General features: G+C 41.8%; 1 protein-coding gene across 4 annotated transcripts in view; it reads left to right on the top strand.

Annotated features, from left to right (window-relative positions):
* The first annotated feature begins 206 nt into the window (after positions 1–206).
* Positions 207–19399, top strand: part of ppp2r3b (protein phosphatase 2, regulatory subunit B'', beta) — a 55054-nt gene continuing 35861 nt past the window's right edge. For all 4 annotated transcript variants that reach the window (XM_071340211.1, XM_071340213.1, XM_071340210.1 and 1 more), the window contains exons 1-2: positions 207–341; positions 4960–5351. In XM_071340211.1, the coding sequence (XP_071196312.1) occupies positions 4983–5351 (369 nt within the window). In that variant the 5' untranslated portion in view covers positions 207–341; positions 4960–4982. The remainder of the gene's footprint in view (positions 342–4959; positions 5352–19399) is intronic.

The following is a 19399-nucleotide window of genomic DNA, read 5'->3' as shown; positions in this document are numbered from 1 at the left end:
ACTTAGGAAACTCATTAATTGTTTTGTGTTCTACTTGTACCCCTGGTTGTCCTGAAAAGAAAGGCAAAAAAAACTAAAAAAAGCAACAACAAAAAAAAGGCTAAATATACGGGCTGGACAGATAAATGAAAGTTAGATAAATGAAAAGCCGACTTCTGATGGGGTCTCAGGACTGATAGGGTTAATTAAGTTACGTATGTACGTTCTTGTTGTCAGAGAGCTCCCGCGTTGTTTGCTCTTCCTGGTTACCTAGGTAGGGAACGAGATCTGGAATTCAAAGTAAACCCCGGTGAAATGAACGCTTCTCTACAATTTGTATCCTGACTATAATTTACATACAGGTAATCTTTAAAATGTGAATCTACTTGTATATGGTAGCTAGCTACATACATTTCCTTTCAATGCCTTTATCGTAGCTAGTGGTATTTTGCTTGCTTTGCTCCAATTAGCGTAGCAGTTTGTGTCACGACAGAAGCAGTAACTAGATGCTGCTGTAGCTATAACGTTATTTGTTTTAATTTTAACTTTGATTAAGTAACTTGTTATTTATTATGTTGCTTTTCAGTATTAGGAAATGGCTGATGCAACTGTCTAGCTATTTAACTGCTGGGTAAATTAGCTAATTGTTGTGATAATGATTTGCGAGCCATAGCTAATTTGCTAAATGCAACAACAAGCTAACGTTACCGTAGTAACATTAATCTTGACAGGGTTCGTGCAAAAGGTAACGTTAGTTAATCGGTTTAGATAAATTAGCTAACTACTACTGTTGAAGGCTGGCGTGTCTTGCAGTTTCCAAACATTAGATACCTATTTGGTTTTCCTTTCCAATGTATCTCTCTGTCTGATACGCGAGAGATGAGCTAACAAGTTTTCTAGCTACCGCACTAGCCCAATAATGGACTAAAGGAGCCTAACGTTACCCAAGAACCTTAGCTACATATTCTGTTCAGGCAAATTGGCTCTGGCAGCCAAAACAGCTAAATACTCAATCTAAATGTGAATCAATTCTCATTTGCAATACGGTTCTAGGAACATAGTCATCTACTTTCAAATCACATTAAAATAATTGTACAAATGCAAAATGTACTTATTGTACACCACAGGAGGTTGGTGGCACCAAAATTTGGGAGGACCGGCTTGTGGCAATGGCTGGAATGGAATTGGTGTAATGGTATTAAATACATCAAACTCATGTTTTTATGTGTTTGACTCGATTCCATTTACTCTGTTACAGACATTATTATGAGCTGTCCTCCCCTCAGCAGCCTCCACTGCTGTACCCTGTTTTAACATTTGCTGCCGACAGTAGTTTTCAGTGACAACACCTTTGTGGTATCTGTCTTCCGTTTACACACAGGTGTTCGGAGATGCATATAGCTAATTAGCACAGGCAGTCGATTCTGATTTCTGTCTGTTTTCCATAAAGAAGTGCTGTAACATGTAAATATGCCGTGTGGAAACCCTAACCATATACAGGTGTGTAGTAATTTAACATTAAATAATAATCTTGCTGATATGATAGATACACTCCTTATGTTTCCAAAACCGTACAGCAAGCGATGCGTCTTAATGTTAGTGCAAGCGCCGGGGCTTTAACAAAACATCTGGCTAACGTTAATGTGTTTGCCGGAAGATAATATCGTCAAGGCGCTAACACGGAACCCAAACCGGCTGCGCGTGTGTGCTATCGTGCATACATTTATTTTGTCCCCCTACACCAAACGCGATCACGACACGCAGGTTAAAATATCAAAACAAACTCTGAACCAATGACATTCATTTGGGGACAGGTCGAAAAGCATTAAACATGTATAGCAATTTAGCTAGTTAGCTTGCATTTGTGCTTTTTAGCTAGCTTGCTGTTGCTAGCTAATTTGTCCTGGGATATAAACATTGAGTTGTTATTTTACCTGAAATGCACAAGGTCCTCTACTCCGACAATTAATCCACACATAAAACGGCCAACCGACTCGTTTCTAGTCATCTCTCCTCCTTCCAGGCTTTTTCATCTTTGAACTTATATGGTGATTGGCATCTAAACTTTCATAGTATTACCACGACGACCGGCAAAACAGTTCGTCTTTCAATCACCCACGTGGGTATAACCAATGAGGAGATGGCACGTGGCTACCTGCTTCTATAAACCAATGAGGAGATGGGAGAGGCAGGACTTTCAGCGCGATCTGCATCAGAAGTAGAAAGGAGTTCTATTTTAGCCCTTGGCATCGCAGACGCCCGCGAGCAGTGTGGGTGCAATAATTGAATAACATGGATTTCAACATTTATTTTGCGACGCTCGTGCACGCGACGTGTCCGGTCTGGTCAGCATGTTAAGGTAGCGTCTATGAATGGGCTATTTAAACTCAACTCCACGATTTAAGCAGCTACTATTGTGAGCGCACTGGAGCTCTGACACCACAGCATCTAAAGAATAGCCAGCAATTACACACAACATAGTTCTGCGTAATTGCAGTGGAGAGCTAAATAAATATGTAAACACTCGGTTGTATCTATTTTTGAATGTTTCATTATGTTAGTCTGTTTGTCTCCACCGTTAGGCACATTTTTCTATAAAGATGTTTGATATGGAAGTTAAAACTCTCTTCAAGTACCATTATGCCACAGATAGAAAAATTAGCTAGATATTTCATTGGATGTATAAATGTGAAGCATCCGGTTGGTGTTTCCACTAACTATCAAATATGGTATTTAAAATATATATATTTAACCTTTATTTAACCAGGCAAGTCAGTTAAAGAACAAATTCTTATTTACAATGACGGCCTACCCTGGCCAAACCCGGACGACGCTGGGCCAATTGTGTGCCGCCCTTTGGGACTCCCAATCACGGCCAGATGTGATGCAGGCGGGATTCGAACTAGGTACTAGAGGTCGACCGATTTATGATTTTTCAATACCGATACCGATTATTGGAGGACCAAAAAAGCCGATACCGATTAATCGGCCGATTTTTTAAAAATACTCTTTTACTTGTAATAATGACAATCACAACAATACTGAATGAACACTTATTTTAACTTAATATAATACATCAATAAAATCAATTTATCCTCAAATAAATAATGAAACATGTTCAATTTGGTTTAAATAATGCACAAACAAAGTGTTGGAGAAGAAAGTAAAAGTGCAAAATGTGCCATGTAAGAAAGCTAACGTTTAAGTTCCTTGCTCAGAACATGAGAACATATGGAAGCTGGTGGTTCCTTTTAACATGGGTCTTCAATATTCCCAGGTAAGAAGTTTTAGGTTGTAGTTATTATAGGAATTATAGGACTATTTCTCTCTACCATTTGTATTTCATTAACCTTTGACTATTGGATGTTCTTCTAGGCACTTTAGTATTGCCAGTGTAACAGTATAGCTTCCATTCCTCTCCTCGCTCCTACCTGGGCTCAAACCAGGAACACAACGACAACAGCCACCCTCGAAGCAGCGTTACCCATGCAGAGCAAGGGGAATAACTACTCCAAGTCTCGGAGCGAGTGACGTTTGAAACGCTATTAGCGCGCACCCCGCTAACTAGCTATCCATTTCACATCGGTTACACCGGTCTAATCTCGGGAGTTGATAGGCTTGAAGCACAGCGAAGAGCTTCTGGCAAAACGCAGGAAAGTGCTGTTTGAATTAATGCTTACGAGCCTGCTGATGCCTACCACCGCTCAGACTGCTCTATCAAATCATAGACTTAGTTATAACATAATAACACACAGAAATACGAGCCTTAGGTCATTAATATGGTCGAATCCGGAAACTATCATCTCGAAAACAATTTCTTTCAGTGAATTACGGAACCGTTCCGTATTTTATCTAACGGGTGGCATCCATAAGTCTAAATATTCCTGTTACATTGCACAACCTTCAATGTTATGTCATAATTACGTAAAATTATGGCAAATTAGGCGGCCCAAACTGTTGCATATACACTGACTCTGCGTGCAATGAACGCAAGAGAAGTGACACAATTTCACCTAGTTAATATTGCCTGCTAACCTGGATTTCTTTTAGCTAAATATGCAGGTTTAAAATATATACTTCTGTGTATTGATTTTAAGAAAGGCATTGATGTTTATGGTTAGGTACACATTGGAGCAACGATACGCACCGCATGGATTATATGCAACGCAGGACACGCTAGATAAACTAGTAATATCAACAACCATGTGTAGTTAACTAGTGATTATGATTGATTGATTGTTTTTTATAAGATACGTTTAATGCTAGCTAGCAACTTACCTTGGCTTCTACTGCATTCGCGTAACAGGCCGGCTCCCCGTGGAGTGCAATGTAATCAGGTGGTTAGAGCGTTGGACTAGTTAACTGTAAGGTTGCAAGATTGAATCCCCCGAGCTGACAAGGTAAAAATCTGTCGTTCTGCCCCTGAACGAGGCAGTTAACCTACTGTTCCTAGGCCGTCATTGAAAATAAGAATGTGTTCTTAACTGACTTGCCTAGTTAAATAAAGGTGTATTTTTTTTATATAATGATAAATATCGGCCAAATCGGTGTCCAAAAATACCGATTTCCGATTGTTATGAAAACTTGAAATCGGCTGTAATTAATCGGCCATTCCGATTAATCGGTCGACCTCTACTAGGTACTGCAGTGACGCACGCCTCTTGCACTGAGATGCAGTGTCTTAGATCGCTGCGCCACTCGGGATGAGAGGAAGCCTTTTGGCCGGTAGTGGGAGGAGATAGAGCGAGATGGATTTTTGGCCAACATTCTGCTCATTTTCTCATCGTTTGATCTCATTCAGTTTTCTGTTTCCAAAGCTTATTAGTTTTAGAGATGTTCAGGACCAGTTTATTACTGGCCACCCATTCCTAAACGTATCTAACGTGATGAAAACTGCCCACTGGTATATCTGAAGGGATCTAGCTAGCCAGCTACGTAGCTCCCCAGCCCATGTTCTCTATTTGATTTCCCCATTGACAGGTGCTGTGGTGTCAAAGTAGTAGATGGAGGTTAACAACATGCCATCGCCACAAGTCCTGCAACCGGTGCTTAAAATGAAAGTGGATGAGCTCTTCCTCAACTGGTTGAGTGAGCCAACGACCCAGCTGATACTCAAAGACTACCTGGGCCTGATCAAGAGTGGACAGAGCATTGACCTGGGGCTTGGGGACACTAAGGACAAAAGGTCGATGACCTTCAATGAGAACAACAATGTGGCGTCCAAGAGAAGTCTGACGGAGAGGTCTTCTGCACCCCTCGGTGCGCCTTCCAGCCCCCCCTCTACACACACACTACCATCTGGGAGCAGTGGTAACGCCAGAGTAGTGGGTCCCAATGGGAGGGCGCTACGGAGGTCTGTCAGCACGAAAAAGGTAAGGCTGCTGCTCACTAGACTCATTTGTCTCAGTCCCAATTCATCAACCTAACCTCTAGCCCTAGAAATGTATCATCATTGGATGGGTGTAGCCAAAATACAGTGCATTCGGAAAGTATTCCGACTCCACATTTTGTTATTGTTACAGACTTATTCTAAAATTGCTTCAAATAAATTCTCATAAATTTATACACTACCCCATAACGACAAAGCGAAAACAGGTTTTTAGAAATGTTTGCAAATGTATAAAAAAAAAAACAACAGAAATACCTTATTTACATTAGTATTCAGACCTTTTGCTATGAGTCTTTTTTTATTTTAGGAGTGTTTCTGTCAATCTTGAGTAAGGACACGCACCTGATTATGCATAGAAGTAGGCTTAGGCTACCTGGCCTGTGTGCAAATGTAGGCCTATAAATGTGCCCATCTGGGGATCTGATACTATTTCTGATTGCCTTAACTCACCATCACTGTGTAGCTTCTCAAAGTAATTTTTTATTTGCCTCAAGTGGCAAATAAACATCCATTGTATCAACTATTAACTACTCAACGTAGCCTATTTGAAAAATCTTTCCAGCTCTCCCTTTTGATAACCACTCAGCATGAAAGGGGGAAAAAAATGTCATGCTCTGATCTGGTGGAAAAGTCCTAAAATAGGCCTACCTGATTACTTCTTATCCCTTGTGCAAATAGCCTACAGCTGTGTATGTCTGTCCAGCACTGGAAATTCTGAGGGCCTAGAATATTTTATACAATATTGCAAGTTTGCTAGCAGGAGCTTTGGGCCAGACCAAGTTAATAGTTGATACAATGTTTCAAGTTCCTTGCAGACAGACCGTGCGTAGCCAATGTGATTCATAGGATATTTACTTTTATCAGGATATTTTCTACCTGCGGGCTGCAATGTTTTTAGTTGCTGCCTTTTATGTAGGCTATTTTTACATATTGGCAATAGAAGTTACTTTTTTTTTTTTTGTATCAGTTTCATATAGATAGAATTTTGATTAACCACGTAACATTGATTTTGAGATATGAAGACTTTATTATAAATTAAACTCTTCCAGGAAAAGGTGCATATGAAATTCATAACTGTGGCACGCAGATCAGTAGAAATGGGACAATAACTTGACACTCCAAATGGAAAAGTTTGCTGACCGCTGGTGTAGCCTATTGCTGGCAACTTCAGGAGCTTAACAGCATAATCGCGGTAGGCCAGCAGCAGCGGGAGGATGGTCTGGAACACGTTTTTGTTCTTCTGGTTAGGCTATATTGATCTCTACTGGCTCTCTCTGTAGTAATTAGTGTCTTCATTTTTAATTGCAGTGCTTAAAACATCAGACAAGCTTAATAGCCTACATATAGTTGATTTTATTCAGTTTATTCAGTTGGTGATTTTATCCTTCGGAAAGTATTCAGACCACTTTTCCACATTTTGTTATTGTTAGACTTATTCTAAAATGGATTCAATAAAACAATTTCCTCAGCAATCTACACACTATCCCATAATGACAAAGCAAAAACAGGTTTTTAGAAATTTTTATATAAAAAAAAATATATATATAAAAAAAAATACATACCTTATTTACATAAGTATTCAGACCCTTTGGTACATGTATGAGACTTGAAATGGAGCTCAGGTGCATCCTGTTTCCATTGATCATCCTTGATGTTTCTGCAACTTGATTGGAGTCCACCTGTGGTAAATTGAATTGATTGGATGTGATTTGGAATGGCACACACACCTGTCTATATAAGGTCCCACAGTTGACAGTCCATGTCGGAGCAAAAATCAAGCCATGAGGTTGAAGGAATTGTCCGTAGAGCTCCGAGACAGGATTGTGTCCAGGAACAGATCTGGGGAAGGGTACTAAAAAAGTTCTGCAGCATTTGAAGGTCCCCAAGAACACAGTGGCCTCAATCATTCTTAAATGGAAGAAGTTTGGAACCACCGAGACTCTTCCTAGAGCTGGCCGCCCAGCCAAACGGCGCAATCTGGGGAGAAGGGCCTTGGTCAGGGAGGTGACCAAGAACCAGATGGTCACTAACAGAGCTCTAGAGAACCTTCCAGTCTGGTGTGTTAGCTGGGTCTGGGACAAAAGTGTGACACCAAACTTAACACTGTAGTTTCTAAATATTTAAAACTAGCCAACCATTTTCATATCATAGATCATGGCTCTCCAACTCTGTTCCTGGAGCACTACCGTCCTGTAGGCTTTCCCTCCAACCGTAATCTACCGCACCCGACTCAAATAATTAGCTGGTTGAATCAGGTTAGTTACAACTGGGGTTGGATTGCAAACCAGAGGTTAGCTCTCCAGGTACAGGGTTTGAGAGTATGGTTACATGCACACAATAATGCAGTTTATTGTGGATAGTCAGATTTAAAAGGTTTACATGCTTTGCAAGAGGAACGATTTCCCTAATAATCCTGTTTACATGGACACATCTGAAATCAGGCTACCTGATGGCACTCTGATCAATGCAGAAAATTGCCACTCGAAATAAACGTTCTACCACAGCGACCATGTTATTTTTCGGAAGCATATTTGATTCTGAGTTGAGACGTAAAATGTGTGCGTGAACTACTTCTAGGCGCATACATGGTTCCGAACTCACTTCACTCGCACTAAAGAGAGCAGCTCGCTCGGCTGGCGCTGGCACATGCGCTGATCAAATGCACAGCTGTTACGCCGACGTAAGGTGTTTACATGTCCTAATATTCCTAAAGATGATTCAGAACCAGGTCTTTTAATCGGCGTTTGCTTACTTCGATTTTTAAGATGAGCAGTGTAAGGTGTTTATGCAATAGTCCTATAATCTGCCAACTGCCATAATCCGTTTTAATATCGAATTATTACTGTGCACGGAAACATGCTCATCGATGGTCAGTTCTTGCATCCGTAGCCAAGCTGCGGTTACATTTTCTCAAGCCCCATCCTTCAGCTGTTTACCAAAACAAGTGGCGGGGTGGCCGCTTTGTTGTTTTTGGAATCCCAGATTGCTGTTTTAAAAAGTGTTAGGCCGAGTTAGTTTGTCTGTTTCATGATACTAAGAGCTATCCTATCAGCAACGTCCCATATTCCATGATCTTAAAATGGATTGTGAAGCAGTCCCAAGTCCTTTCTTTGGTTCCGGACAGTGACACAAAAACATGCACAAGTCTCTGTATGTCTCGTTCATTCAGATAATCACTCGCATGGCATGGTTCTCAAAGCTAAAGAGTGGGTGCAGTCAAAGCAAAACCAATATTTTCTTAGTATTCAACAGGGGACAGTTTAAATGGCCTAGTCTCTAGCCACAACAGTGATTGGCAGCATTTAGAGAAACCTCAACAGAACCATTCAGCCTCCGTATCTGTGGATTTTAGTCAGATAATGGTCTTTTCTCAAGGGAGACATCTGTTGGTAATGAATTGCTTGTCATAGGCTCTCTCTCTCTCTGTGCTGCTAGGGCTCGGATGATACCAATATCGCGATGCTCATTAGTAATTGTTGCGAGGAAACAAAACACGAAGCGGATTAACTTCTTTCGGGAAAAAAGCCCTAATGTTGGAAACACACATTATGTTGTCATTGAGTCACATTTTATTTATTTTCCAACCTATAGCACACTTTTTTTACAGCAGGTTTTTAAAGGACCAAAGAGTTTGGTCTGCTTTGTGTTTTCATTTTTGCCATGGAAAAAGTATTGCTGTGAAACGTCAAGAGGTGTGACAGATGTGAAAAGGTGATTTCCACGTCCGTTCTCTTTTTTTCCACGAGCTCTTCACTGGTCCCCGGCCCCATTCCCTCCATGTAGCAACTGTTTTGTACAGTCTGTATTTTGTGGCCTGACGTGAGAGGCTATCGGGTATCAAGTAATGCTCTATTTTAAGCAAGCCACAGGAATTCCAGAATACAAATGCATTCTTCAAAGGATTAGTTAAAAATGCAATTAACGTCATACTGATGCTGCTCAGAACAGCTGGTCCAACTTTCACACAAGACACTGATATAGATAGCCTTGGTTTCCCTTGTGCTTGCATTAACTTCTCAGAACTGAGCCTGGGTGTGCAGGCAAGGGTGGCAGCAGATTTGTCCTCTGTGTAATTTCAGTGAAGAGTAACTCCACACAGATGCTGTTAATTGTCTGAGTAAATGGCGGTCGATCATTCTTTTGATTTTCTGCTGAGGAGGGTGAGGTTCAGAGAAGGCAATATGTCTACTAGGCATGACCTGAGGTCTCAATGATTTGACGTGATCAGTGTTCTCCTTTTAATGGGCTGCCGAGGCTACATTCGAACAATCCCTATTCAGTTTCTACAATCACTGGAGTGGTCATTGAACCTGTTTTACTGTGACTCTTCTAAAGCTTTTGGCGCTTGCTCCTGCTCGCTTTCTTGTGAAGTCGGCCACACATAGGCTAGAACAATTCTAGCCAGCACCCAGCCTCAAGTGGCAACCCAAAAGGAATCAGCCACTACCCATCAATGGGTCCCAACCAAGCATTTTGGAAACAATTCTGACATGGCTAGGATAATGTATCAGTTAAGTATATGGCATTCCACTATAATTGAGAATTTCAAGAAGCATTTCTCTACGGCTGGCCATGCTTTCCACCTGGCTACCCCTACCCCGGGTCAACTGCCCGGCACCCTCCACAGCAACCCGCCAAAGCCCCCACCATTTCTCCTTCACCCAAATCCAGATAGCTGATGTTCTGAAAGAGCTGCAAAATCTGGACCCCTACAAATCAGCCGGGCTAGACAATCTGGACCCTCCTAAAATTATCTGCCGAAATTGTTGCAACCCCTATTACTAGCCTGTTCAAGCTCTCTTTCGTATCGTCTGAGATTCCCAAAGATTGGAAAGCTGCCGCGGTCATCCCCCTCTTCAAAGGGGGTGACACTCTAGACCCAAACTGCTACAGACCTATATATATCCAATCCTGTCTTTCTAAGGTCTTCGAAAGCCAAGTTAACAAACAGATTACCGAACATTTCGAATCCCAACGTACCTTTTCCGCTATGCAATCTGGTTTCAGAGCTGGTCATGGGTGCACCTCAGCCACGCTCAAGGTCCTAAACGACGACATAACCGCCATCGATAAGAGACATTACTGCGCAGCCGTATTCATCGACCTGGCCAAGGCTTTCGACTCTGTCAATCACCACATTCTTATTGGCAGACTCGACAGCCTTGGTTTCTCAAATGATTGCCTCGCCTGGTTTACCAACTATTTCTCTGATAGAGTTCAGTGTGTCAAATCAGAGGGCCTGTTGTCCAGACCTCTGGCAGTCTCTATGGGGTGCCACAGGGTTCAATCCTCGGGCCGACTCTCTTCTCTGTATACATCAATGATGTTGCTCTTGATGCTGGTGATTCTCTGATACACCTCTACGCAGACGACACCATTCTGTATACTTCTGGCCCTTCTTTGGACACTGTTAACTAACCTCCAGACGAGCTTCAATGCCATAACTCTCCTTCCGTGGCCTCCAACTGCTCTTAAACGCAAGTAAAACTAAATGCATGCTATTCAATCGATCACTGCCCGCACCTGCTCGCCCGTCCAGCATCAAAACTCTGGACGGCTCTGACTTAGAATACGTGGACAACTACAAATACCTAGGTGTCTGGTTAGACTGTAAACTCTCCTTCCAGACTCGCATTAAGCATCTCCAATCCAAAATTAAATCTAGAATCGGCTTCCTATATCGCAACAAAGCATCCTTCACTCATGCTGCCAAACATACCCTCGTAAAACTGACCATCCTACCGATCCTCGACTTCGGTGATGTCATCTATAAAATAGCCTCCAACACTCTACTCAACAAACTGGATGCAGTCTATCACAGTGCCACCCGTTTTGTCGCCAAAGCCCCATATACTACCCACCATTGAGACCAATATGCTCTCGTTGGTTGGCCCTCGCTTCATACTCGTCGCCAAACCCACTGGCTCCAGGTCATCTACAAGTCTCTGCTAGGTAAAGCCCCGCCTTATCTCAGCTCACTGGTCACCATAGCAGCACCCACTCGTAGCACGTGCTCCAGCAGGTATATCTCACTGGTCATCCCCAAAGCCAACACCTGCTTTGGCTTTCTTTCCTTCCAGTTCTCTGCTGCCAATGACTGGAGCGAATTGCAAAAATCACTGAAGCTGGAGACAAATGTCCATCTCTAACAATCAGCTGTCAGAGCAGCTTACCGATCACTGTACCTGTACACAGCCAATCCGAACTTGTTCTCAACTGGCCTACCCTGTTAAATAAAGGTGAACAAATAAAAAGTGAAATAAACAATACAAATTTACAGTAAACATTACAGTCACAGAAGTTCCAAAAGAATAAAGACATTTCAAATGTCATTGTCTATATACAATGATATGTGTTGTATACAATGATACATATATGTGTTGTAAGGATGTGCAAAAGGGAAAATAAATTAACAAATATGGGTATTTGTGGTGTTTTTTACAATGGTGCCCTTTTCTTGTAGCAACAGGTCACATCTTGCTGCTGTGATGGCACGCTGAGGTATTTCACCCAGTAGATATGGGAGTTTATCAAAATTGGGTTTGTTTTTGAGTTCTTTGTGGATCTGTGTAATCTGAGGGAAATATGTGTCTCTAATATGGTGAAACATTTGGCAGGAGGTTAGGAAGTGCAGCTCAGTTTCCACCTCATTTTGTGGGCAGTGTGCACATAGCCTGCGGCAGCCTTTCTCAATAGCAGGGCTGTGCTCACTGAGTCTGTACATAGTCAAAGCTTTCCTTCAGTTTGGGTCAGTCACAGTGGTCAGGTATTCTGCCACTGTGTACTCTCTGTTTAGGGCCAAATAGCATTTGAGTTTGCTCTCTTTTTTTTTTGTTAATTCTTTCCAATGTGTGAAGTAATTATCTTTTTCTCCCCTCATTATTTGGTTGGGTCTAATTGTGTTGCTGTCCTGGGGCTCTGTGGGGTCTGTTTGTGTTTGTGAACAGAGCCCCAGGACCAGCTTGCTTAGGGGACTCTTCTGCAGGTTCATCTCTCTGTAGGTGATGGCTTTGTTATGTAAGGTTTGGGAATCGTTTCTTTATATGCGGTTGTTGAAATTAACGGCTCTTTTCTGGATTTTGATCATTAGCGGGTATCGGCCTAATTCTGATCTGTATGCGTATTTGGTGTTTTACGTTGTACACGGAGGATATTTTTGCAGAATTCTACATGCAGAGTCTCAATTTAGTGTTTGTCCCATTTTGTGAATTCTTGGTTGGTGAGCGGACCCCATACCTCCACAACCATAAAGGACAATGGGTTCTGTAACTGAGTCAAGTATTTTTAAGCCAGATCCTAATTGGTATGTTCCTTTTGATGGTATAGAAGGCCCTTCTTGTCTTGTCTCTCAGATATTTCACACAGCTTTGTGGAAGTTAGCTGTGGCGCTGATGTTTATGCCGAGGTATGTATAGTTTTTTTGGTGTGCTCTAGGGCAACGGTGTCTAGATGGAATTTGTATTTGTGGTCCTGGCGACCTGACCTTTTTTGGAACACTTTTTGTCTTACTGAGATTTACTCTCAGGGCTCGGGTCTGACAGACTCTGTGCAGAAGATCTAGGTGCTGCTGTAGGTCCTCCGTGGTTGGTGACAGAAGCACCAGATTGTCCGCAAACAAGACATTTGACTTTCCATCAATTTGTATAGCAGACCCTTATGTCAAATTGAGTCGAAGGCTTTTTTTTTTTTTTTTTATCAAGAAAGCGTGAGAAGACTGCCTTTGTTTTGGTTTGTTTGTCAATTAGGGGGTGCAGGGTGAATACGTGGTCTGTCGTACGGTAATTTGGTAAAAAGCCAATTTGACATTTGCTCAGTACATTGTTTTTATTGAGGAAATGTACGAGTCTGCTGTTAATAAGGCAGATGATTTTCCTAGGTTGCTGGTGAAGCATATCCCGCGGTAGTTATTGGGGTCAAATTGACTTCCTTTTGGATTTGGGTGATCAGTCCTTTGTTCCAAATATATTGGGGAAGATGCCAGAGCTAAGGATGATGTTAAAGATTTTAACTATAGCCAATTGGAATTTGTTGTCTCTATTTAATAATTTCATTGAGGATACCATCAACACCACAGGCCTTTTTGGGTTGGAGGGTTTGCATTTTGTCTTGTAGTTCATTCAATGTAATTGGAGAATCCAGTGGGTTCTGGTGGTCTTTTAATAGTTGATTCTAAGATTTGTATTTAATCATGTATATGTTTTTGCTCTTTGTTATAGGGCCAAACAGATTGGGGAAGTGGTTTACCCATACATCTGTGTTTTGGATAGATAACTCTGTGTTTGTTTAGTGTTTTCCAATTTTCCCAGAAGTGGTTAGTCTATGGATTCTTCAATTATATTGAGCTGATTTCTGATGTGCTGTTCCTTCTTTTTCCGTAGTCTATTTCTGTATTGTTTTAGTCATTCGTAGGCTTAGGTTTTCTGGGTCTCTATGTTTTTGTTTGGATAGGTTTCTCAATTTCTTTCTTAGAGTTTTGCATTCTTCATCAAACAGTTTGTCATTGTAAATGTTCTTTTGTTTTCTTATTTCACAGACTTTAACCTGGACCTAACCAAAAAAGGTCTTGTTTAGCCTACTTAACACAGTGGTGACAGAGCCCTCGTTTTATCTGAGCAGGAACATGAAATCAAATCAAATCAATATTATTTGCCACATGCGCCAAATACAACAAGTGTAGACTTTACCGTGAAGTGCTTACTTACAAGCCCTTAACCAACCAGTTCAAGAAGAACATTTTTACGAAGTAGGCTAAAATAGAAAGTAATAATAAAAAGTAACACAATAAGAATAACAATTACAAGGCTATATACAGGGGGAACCGCTACCGAGTCAGTGTGCAGGGGTACAGGCTAGTTGAGGTAATCTGTACATGTAGGTGGGGGTGAAGTGACTATGCATAGGTAACAAACAAACAGCGAGTAGCAGCAGTGTACAAGAGAGGGGGGGGGGGGGGGTCAATGTAAATTGTCTGGTGGCGATTTTTATGAATTGTTCAGCAGTCTAATGGCTTGGGAGTAGAAGCTGTTGAGGAGCCTTTTGGTGCTAGACTTGGCTCCTGACAGGGCTGGTGTAACGGAGTCAGGTTTGTAGGCCTCCTTGCTCGCACATACTTTTTCAGTTCTGCCCACAACTTTTCTATAGGATTGAGGTCAGGGCTTTGTGATGGCCACTCCAATACCTTGACTTTCTAGTCCTTAACAATACCTTGACTTTCTAGTCCTTAAGCCATTTTGCCACAACTTTGGAAGTATGCTTGGGGGTCATTGTCCATTTGGAAGACCCATTTGCGACCAAGCTTCAACTTCCTGACTGATGTCTTGAGCTGTTGCTTCAATATATCCACATAATTTTCCTTTCTCATGATGAGATCTATTTTGTGAAGCGCACCAGTCCTTTCTGCAGCAAAGCACCCCCACAACACGATGCTGCCACCCGCGTGCTTCACGGTTGGGATGGTGTTCTTTGGCTTGCAAGCCTCCTCCTTTTTCCTCCAAACATAACGATGGTCATTATGGCCAAACAGTTCTATTTTTGTTTCATCAGACCAGAGGACATTTCTCCGAAAAGTACGATCATTGTCCCCATGTGCAGTTGCACACTAGTCTGGCTTTTTTTATGGTGGTTTTGGAGCAGTGGCTTCTTCCTTGCTGAGCGGCCTTTCAGGTTATGCTGATATTGGACTCGTTTTACTGTGGATATAGATACTTTTGTAACTGTTTCCTCCAGCATCTTCACAGGGTCCTTTGGTGCTGTTCTGGGATGGATTTGCACTTTTCGCACTAAAGTACTTTCATCTCTAGGAGACAGACCACGTATCCTTCCTGAGCGGTATGATGGCTGCGTGGTCCCATGGTATTTATACTTGCATACTATTGTTTGTACAGATGAACGTGGTACCTTCAGGCGTTTGGAAATTGCTCCCAAGGATAAACCAGACTTGGGGAGGTCTACAATATTTTTCTGAAGTCTTGGCTGATTTCTTTTGATTTTCCCATGATGTCAAGCAAAGAGGCACTAAGTTTGAAGGTAGGCCTTGAAATACATCCACAGGTACACCTCCAATTGACTCAAATGATATCAATTAGCCTAACAGAAGCTTCTAAAGCCATGACATAATTTTTCAAGCTGTTTAAAAGGCACAGTCAACTTAGTGTATGTAAACTTCTGACCCACTGGAATTGTGATACAATGAAATAATCTGTCTAAACAATTGTTGGAAAAATTGCTTGTCATGCGCAAAGTCGATGTCCTAACCGACTTGCTAAAACTATAGATTGTTAACAAGAAATTTGTGGAGTGGTTGAAACACTGAGGTTGGAGTCATTTAAAACTTGTTTATGTAAACTTCCGACTTCATCTGTGGGTCCTGGATGGCAGGAAGCTTGGCCCCAGTAATGTACTGGGCCTTTTGCACTACCCTCTGTAGCGCCTTATTGTCAGATGCCGAACAGTTGCCATACCAGGCGGTGATGCAACCGGTCAGGATGCTTTCGATGGTGCAGCTGTAGAACCTTTTGAGGATCTGGGGGCTAATGACAAATCTTTTCAGTCTCCTGAAGGGGAAAGGTTTTGTTGTGCCCTCTTCACTAATGTCTTGGTATGTTTGGACCATGATAGTTCCTTGGTGATGTGGACACCAAGGAACTTGAAACTCTCGACCCGCTCCACTACAGCCCCGTCGATGTTAATGGTGGCCTGTTCGGCCCGCCTTTTCAGTAATCATTTAGGTAAGTTACCTTCGCTTCCTTGGGCACAGGGACTATGGTGGTCTACTTTTAACATGTAGGTATTACAGACTCGGTCAGGGAGAGGTTGAAATGTTAATGAAGACACATGACAGTTGGTCCGCGCATGCTTTGAGTACACGTCCTGGTAATCCGTCTGGCCCAGCGGCTTTGTGAATGTTGACCTGTTCAAAGGTTTTGTTCACATCGGCTACCGAGAGCGTTATCACTCAGTCATCCAGAACAGCTGGTGCTCTCGTGCATGCTTCAGTGTTGCTTTCCTCGAAGCGAGCATAAATTCCATTTAGCTCGTCTGGTAGGCTCGCGTCACTGGGCAGCTCACGTCTGGGTCTCCCTTTGTAGTCCGTAATTGTTTTCAAGCCCTGTCAGAGCCGGTGTAGTAGGATTCAATCTTAATCCTGTACTGACGCTTTGCTTGTTTGATGGTTCGTCTGAGGGAATAGCGGGATTTCTTATAAGTGTTCGGATTAGTCTCCCGCTCCTTGAAAGCGGTAGCTCTAGCCTTTAGCTCGATGTGGATGTTGGTTGTAATCCATGGCTTCTGGTTGGGATATGTACGTACAGTCACTGTGGGGACGACGTCATCGATGCACTTATTGATGAAGCCGATGACTGAGGTGGTGTATTCCTCAATGCCATTGGATGAATCCCGGAACATATTCCAGTCTGTGCTAGCAAAACAGTCCTGTAGTGTAGCATCCGTGTCATCTGACCACTTCCGCATTGAGCGAGTCACTGGTACATCAATTAGTTTTTGCTTGTAAGCAGGAATCAGGAGGATAGAATTATGTTCAGATTTGCCAAATGGAAGGCGGGGGAGAGCTTTGTATGCATCTCCCTGGCCAAAAGGAGTGCCGCTTCTGGGTGAGCATTTTTTTCCTTGCTTTTGGCCTTATAGAATTGGTTGAGAGCGGTCTTAGTGCCAGCTTCGCTTTGTTGTTGTAAATAGACGGCTACGAATAATACAGATGAGACCTCTCTTGGTAGATAGTGTGATCGACAGCTTATCATAAGGTGCTCTACCTCAGGCGAGCAATACCTCAAGACTTCTTTAATATTAGACATTGCGCACCAGCTGTTATTGACAAAAAGACACACATCCCCCCCTCGTCTTACCAGAGGTAGCGTCTCTGTTCTGCCGGTGCATGGAAAATCCCACCAGCTCTATATTATCGATCTCTTCGTTCAGCCACGTCTCGGTGAAACGTAAGATATTACAGTTTTTAATGTCCCATTGGTAGGATAATCTTAATATTAGGTTATCGATTTTATTTTCTAACGATTGCACGTTGGCAAGAAGAATGGAAGGCAATGGGAGTAGTTGTCGACCGATTATGATTTTTCAACGCCGATACCGATTAATCGGCTATTTAAAATAAAAATATGTATATTTATTTATTAATTTAAAAATAAATTATATATATTTGTAATAATGACAATTACAACAATACTGAATGAACACTTTTATTTTAACTTAATATAATATTTAAATAAAAATCTATTTAGTTTCAAAAAAAATAGTGGAACATGTTCAATTTGATTTAATAAATAATGCAAAAACACAGTGTTGGAGAAGAATTTCAATATGTGCCATGTAAAAAAGTTAAAGTTTAAGTTCTTGCTCAGAACATGAGAACATATGAAAGCTGGTGGTTCCTTTTAACATGAGTCTATAATATTCCCAGTTAGGAAGTTTTAGGTTGTAGTTATTATAGAAATTATATAACTATTTCTCTCTCTACCATTTGTATTTCATATACCTTTGACTATTGGATGTTCTTATAGGCACTATAGTATTGCCAGCCTAATCTTGGGCGTTGATAGACTTGAAGTCTAACAGAGCTGTACTTCAAGCATTGCGAAGAGCTGCTTGCAAACGCAGGAAAGTGCTGTTTGAATGAATGCTTACGAGCCTGCTGCTGCCTACCACCGCTCAGTCAGACTGCTCTATCAAATTGTAGACTTAATTATAATATAATAAACACACAGAAATACAAGCCTTAGGTCATTAATATGGTCAAATCCGGAAACTATCATTTCGAAAGCAAAACGTTTATTCTTTCAGTGAAATACGGAACCGTTCTGTATTTTATTGAATGGGTGGTAACCCTAAGTCTAAATGTTGCTGTTACATTGCACAACCTTCAATGTTATGTCATAATTATGTAAAATTCTGGCAAAGTAATTACAGTCTGTGTTAGGAAGAAATGGTCTTCACACAGTTCGCAACGAGCCAGGTGGCCCAAACTGCTGCATATACCCTGACTCTGTTTGCACAGAACGCAAGAGAAGTGACACAATTTCCCTGGTTAATATTGCCTGTTAACATGAATTTCTTTTAACTAAATATGCAGGTTTAAAAAATATATACTTGTGTCTTAATTTTAAGAAAGGCATTGATGTTTATGGTTAGGTACATTGGTGCACCGACAGTGCTTTTTTCGCGAATGCTGGTAAATCATCACCCGTTTGGCGAAGTAGGCTGTGATTCGATGATAAATTAACAGGCACCGCATTGATTATTTGCAACGCAGAACAAGCTAGTTAAACTAGTAATATCATCAACCATGTGTAGTGAACTAGTGATTATGTTAAGATTGTTTTTCTATAAGATAAGTTTAATGCTAGCTAGCAACTTACCTTGGACTCGCGTAACAGGTGGTCAGCCTGCCACGCAGTCTCCTCGTGGAGTGCAATGTAATCGGCCGTAATTACCGATTTGTTATGAAAACATGAAATCGTCCCTAATTAATCGGCCGACCTCTAATTAGGAGTTTACTCGCTCGCCTATGGATTCTCAGAAGGATCCCCGATCTGCGTCCCCCTTTCCGGCATCTTTTCCTCACGCAAAAGGCGTGGATCTGGGCCTGTTCCAGTGAAAGCAGGGTATCCTTCTCGCTGGACTTGTTAAAGGAAAAAGTTTCTTCCAGTCCGCGGTGAGTAATCCCTTTTCTGATGTCCAGAAGTTTTTTTGCGGTCATAAGAGACGGTAGCAGCAACATTAAGACAATAAGTTACAAAATAAGTTATGCAAAAAAATAGTTGTAAAAATTGCGCAGTTGGTTGGGAGAATGTAAAACGTCAGCCATGTTCTTCGTCGCCATCTTTTCAAAGGCCTATGGGCTACGTCAAACCCACACTTTTTCTTGATCAGGTCATTTGGTGAGGAAAAAACCTGATCTGTGTATCATTAGCTCATTAGCAGTTAGGCTAGTTCCAGTCGTTGATGTCGGCCACCTAGCCCTTGGCTCCAGTTAGTCGCCACGTTGGCCATATGGATTTTCCC

Source organism: Salvelinus alpinus, chromosome 14 (assembly GCF_045679555.1).
Source record: "Salvelinus alpinus chromosome 14, SLU_Salpinus.1, whole genome shotgun sequence".
NCBI classification, from domain to species: Eukaryota; Metazoa; Chordata; class Actinopteri; order Salmoniformes; family Salmonidae; genus Salvelinus; species Salvelinus alpinus.
The sequence above is the reverse complement of the archived record's forward strand: the minus strand, read 5'-3'. Positions and strand labels throughout refer to the sequence as shown.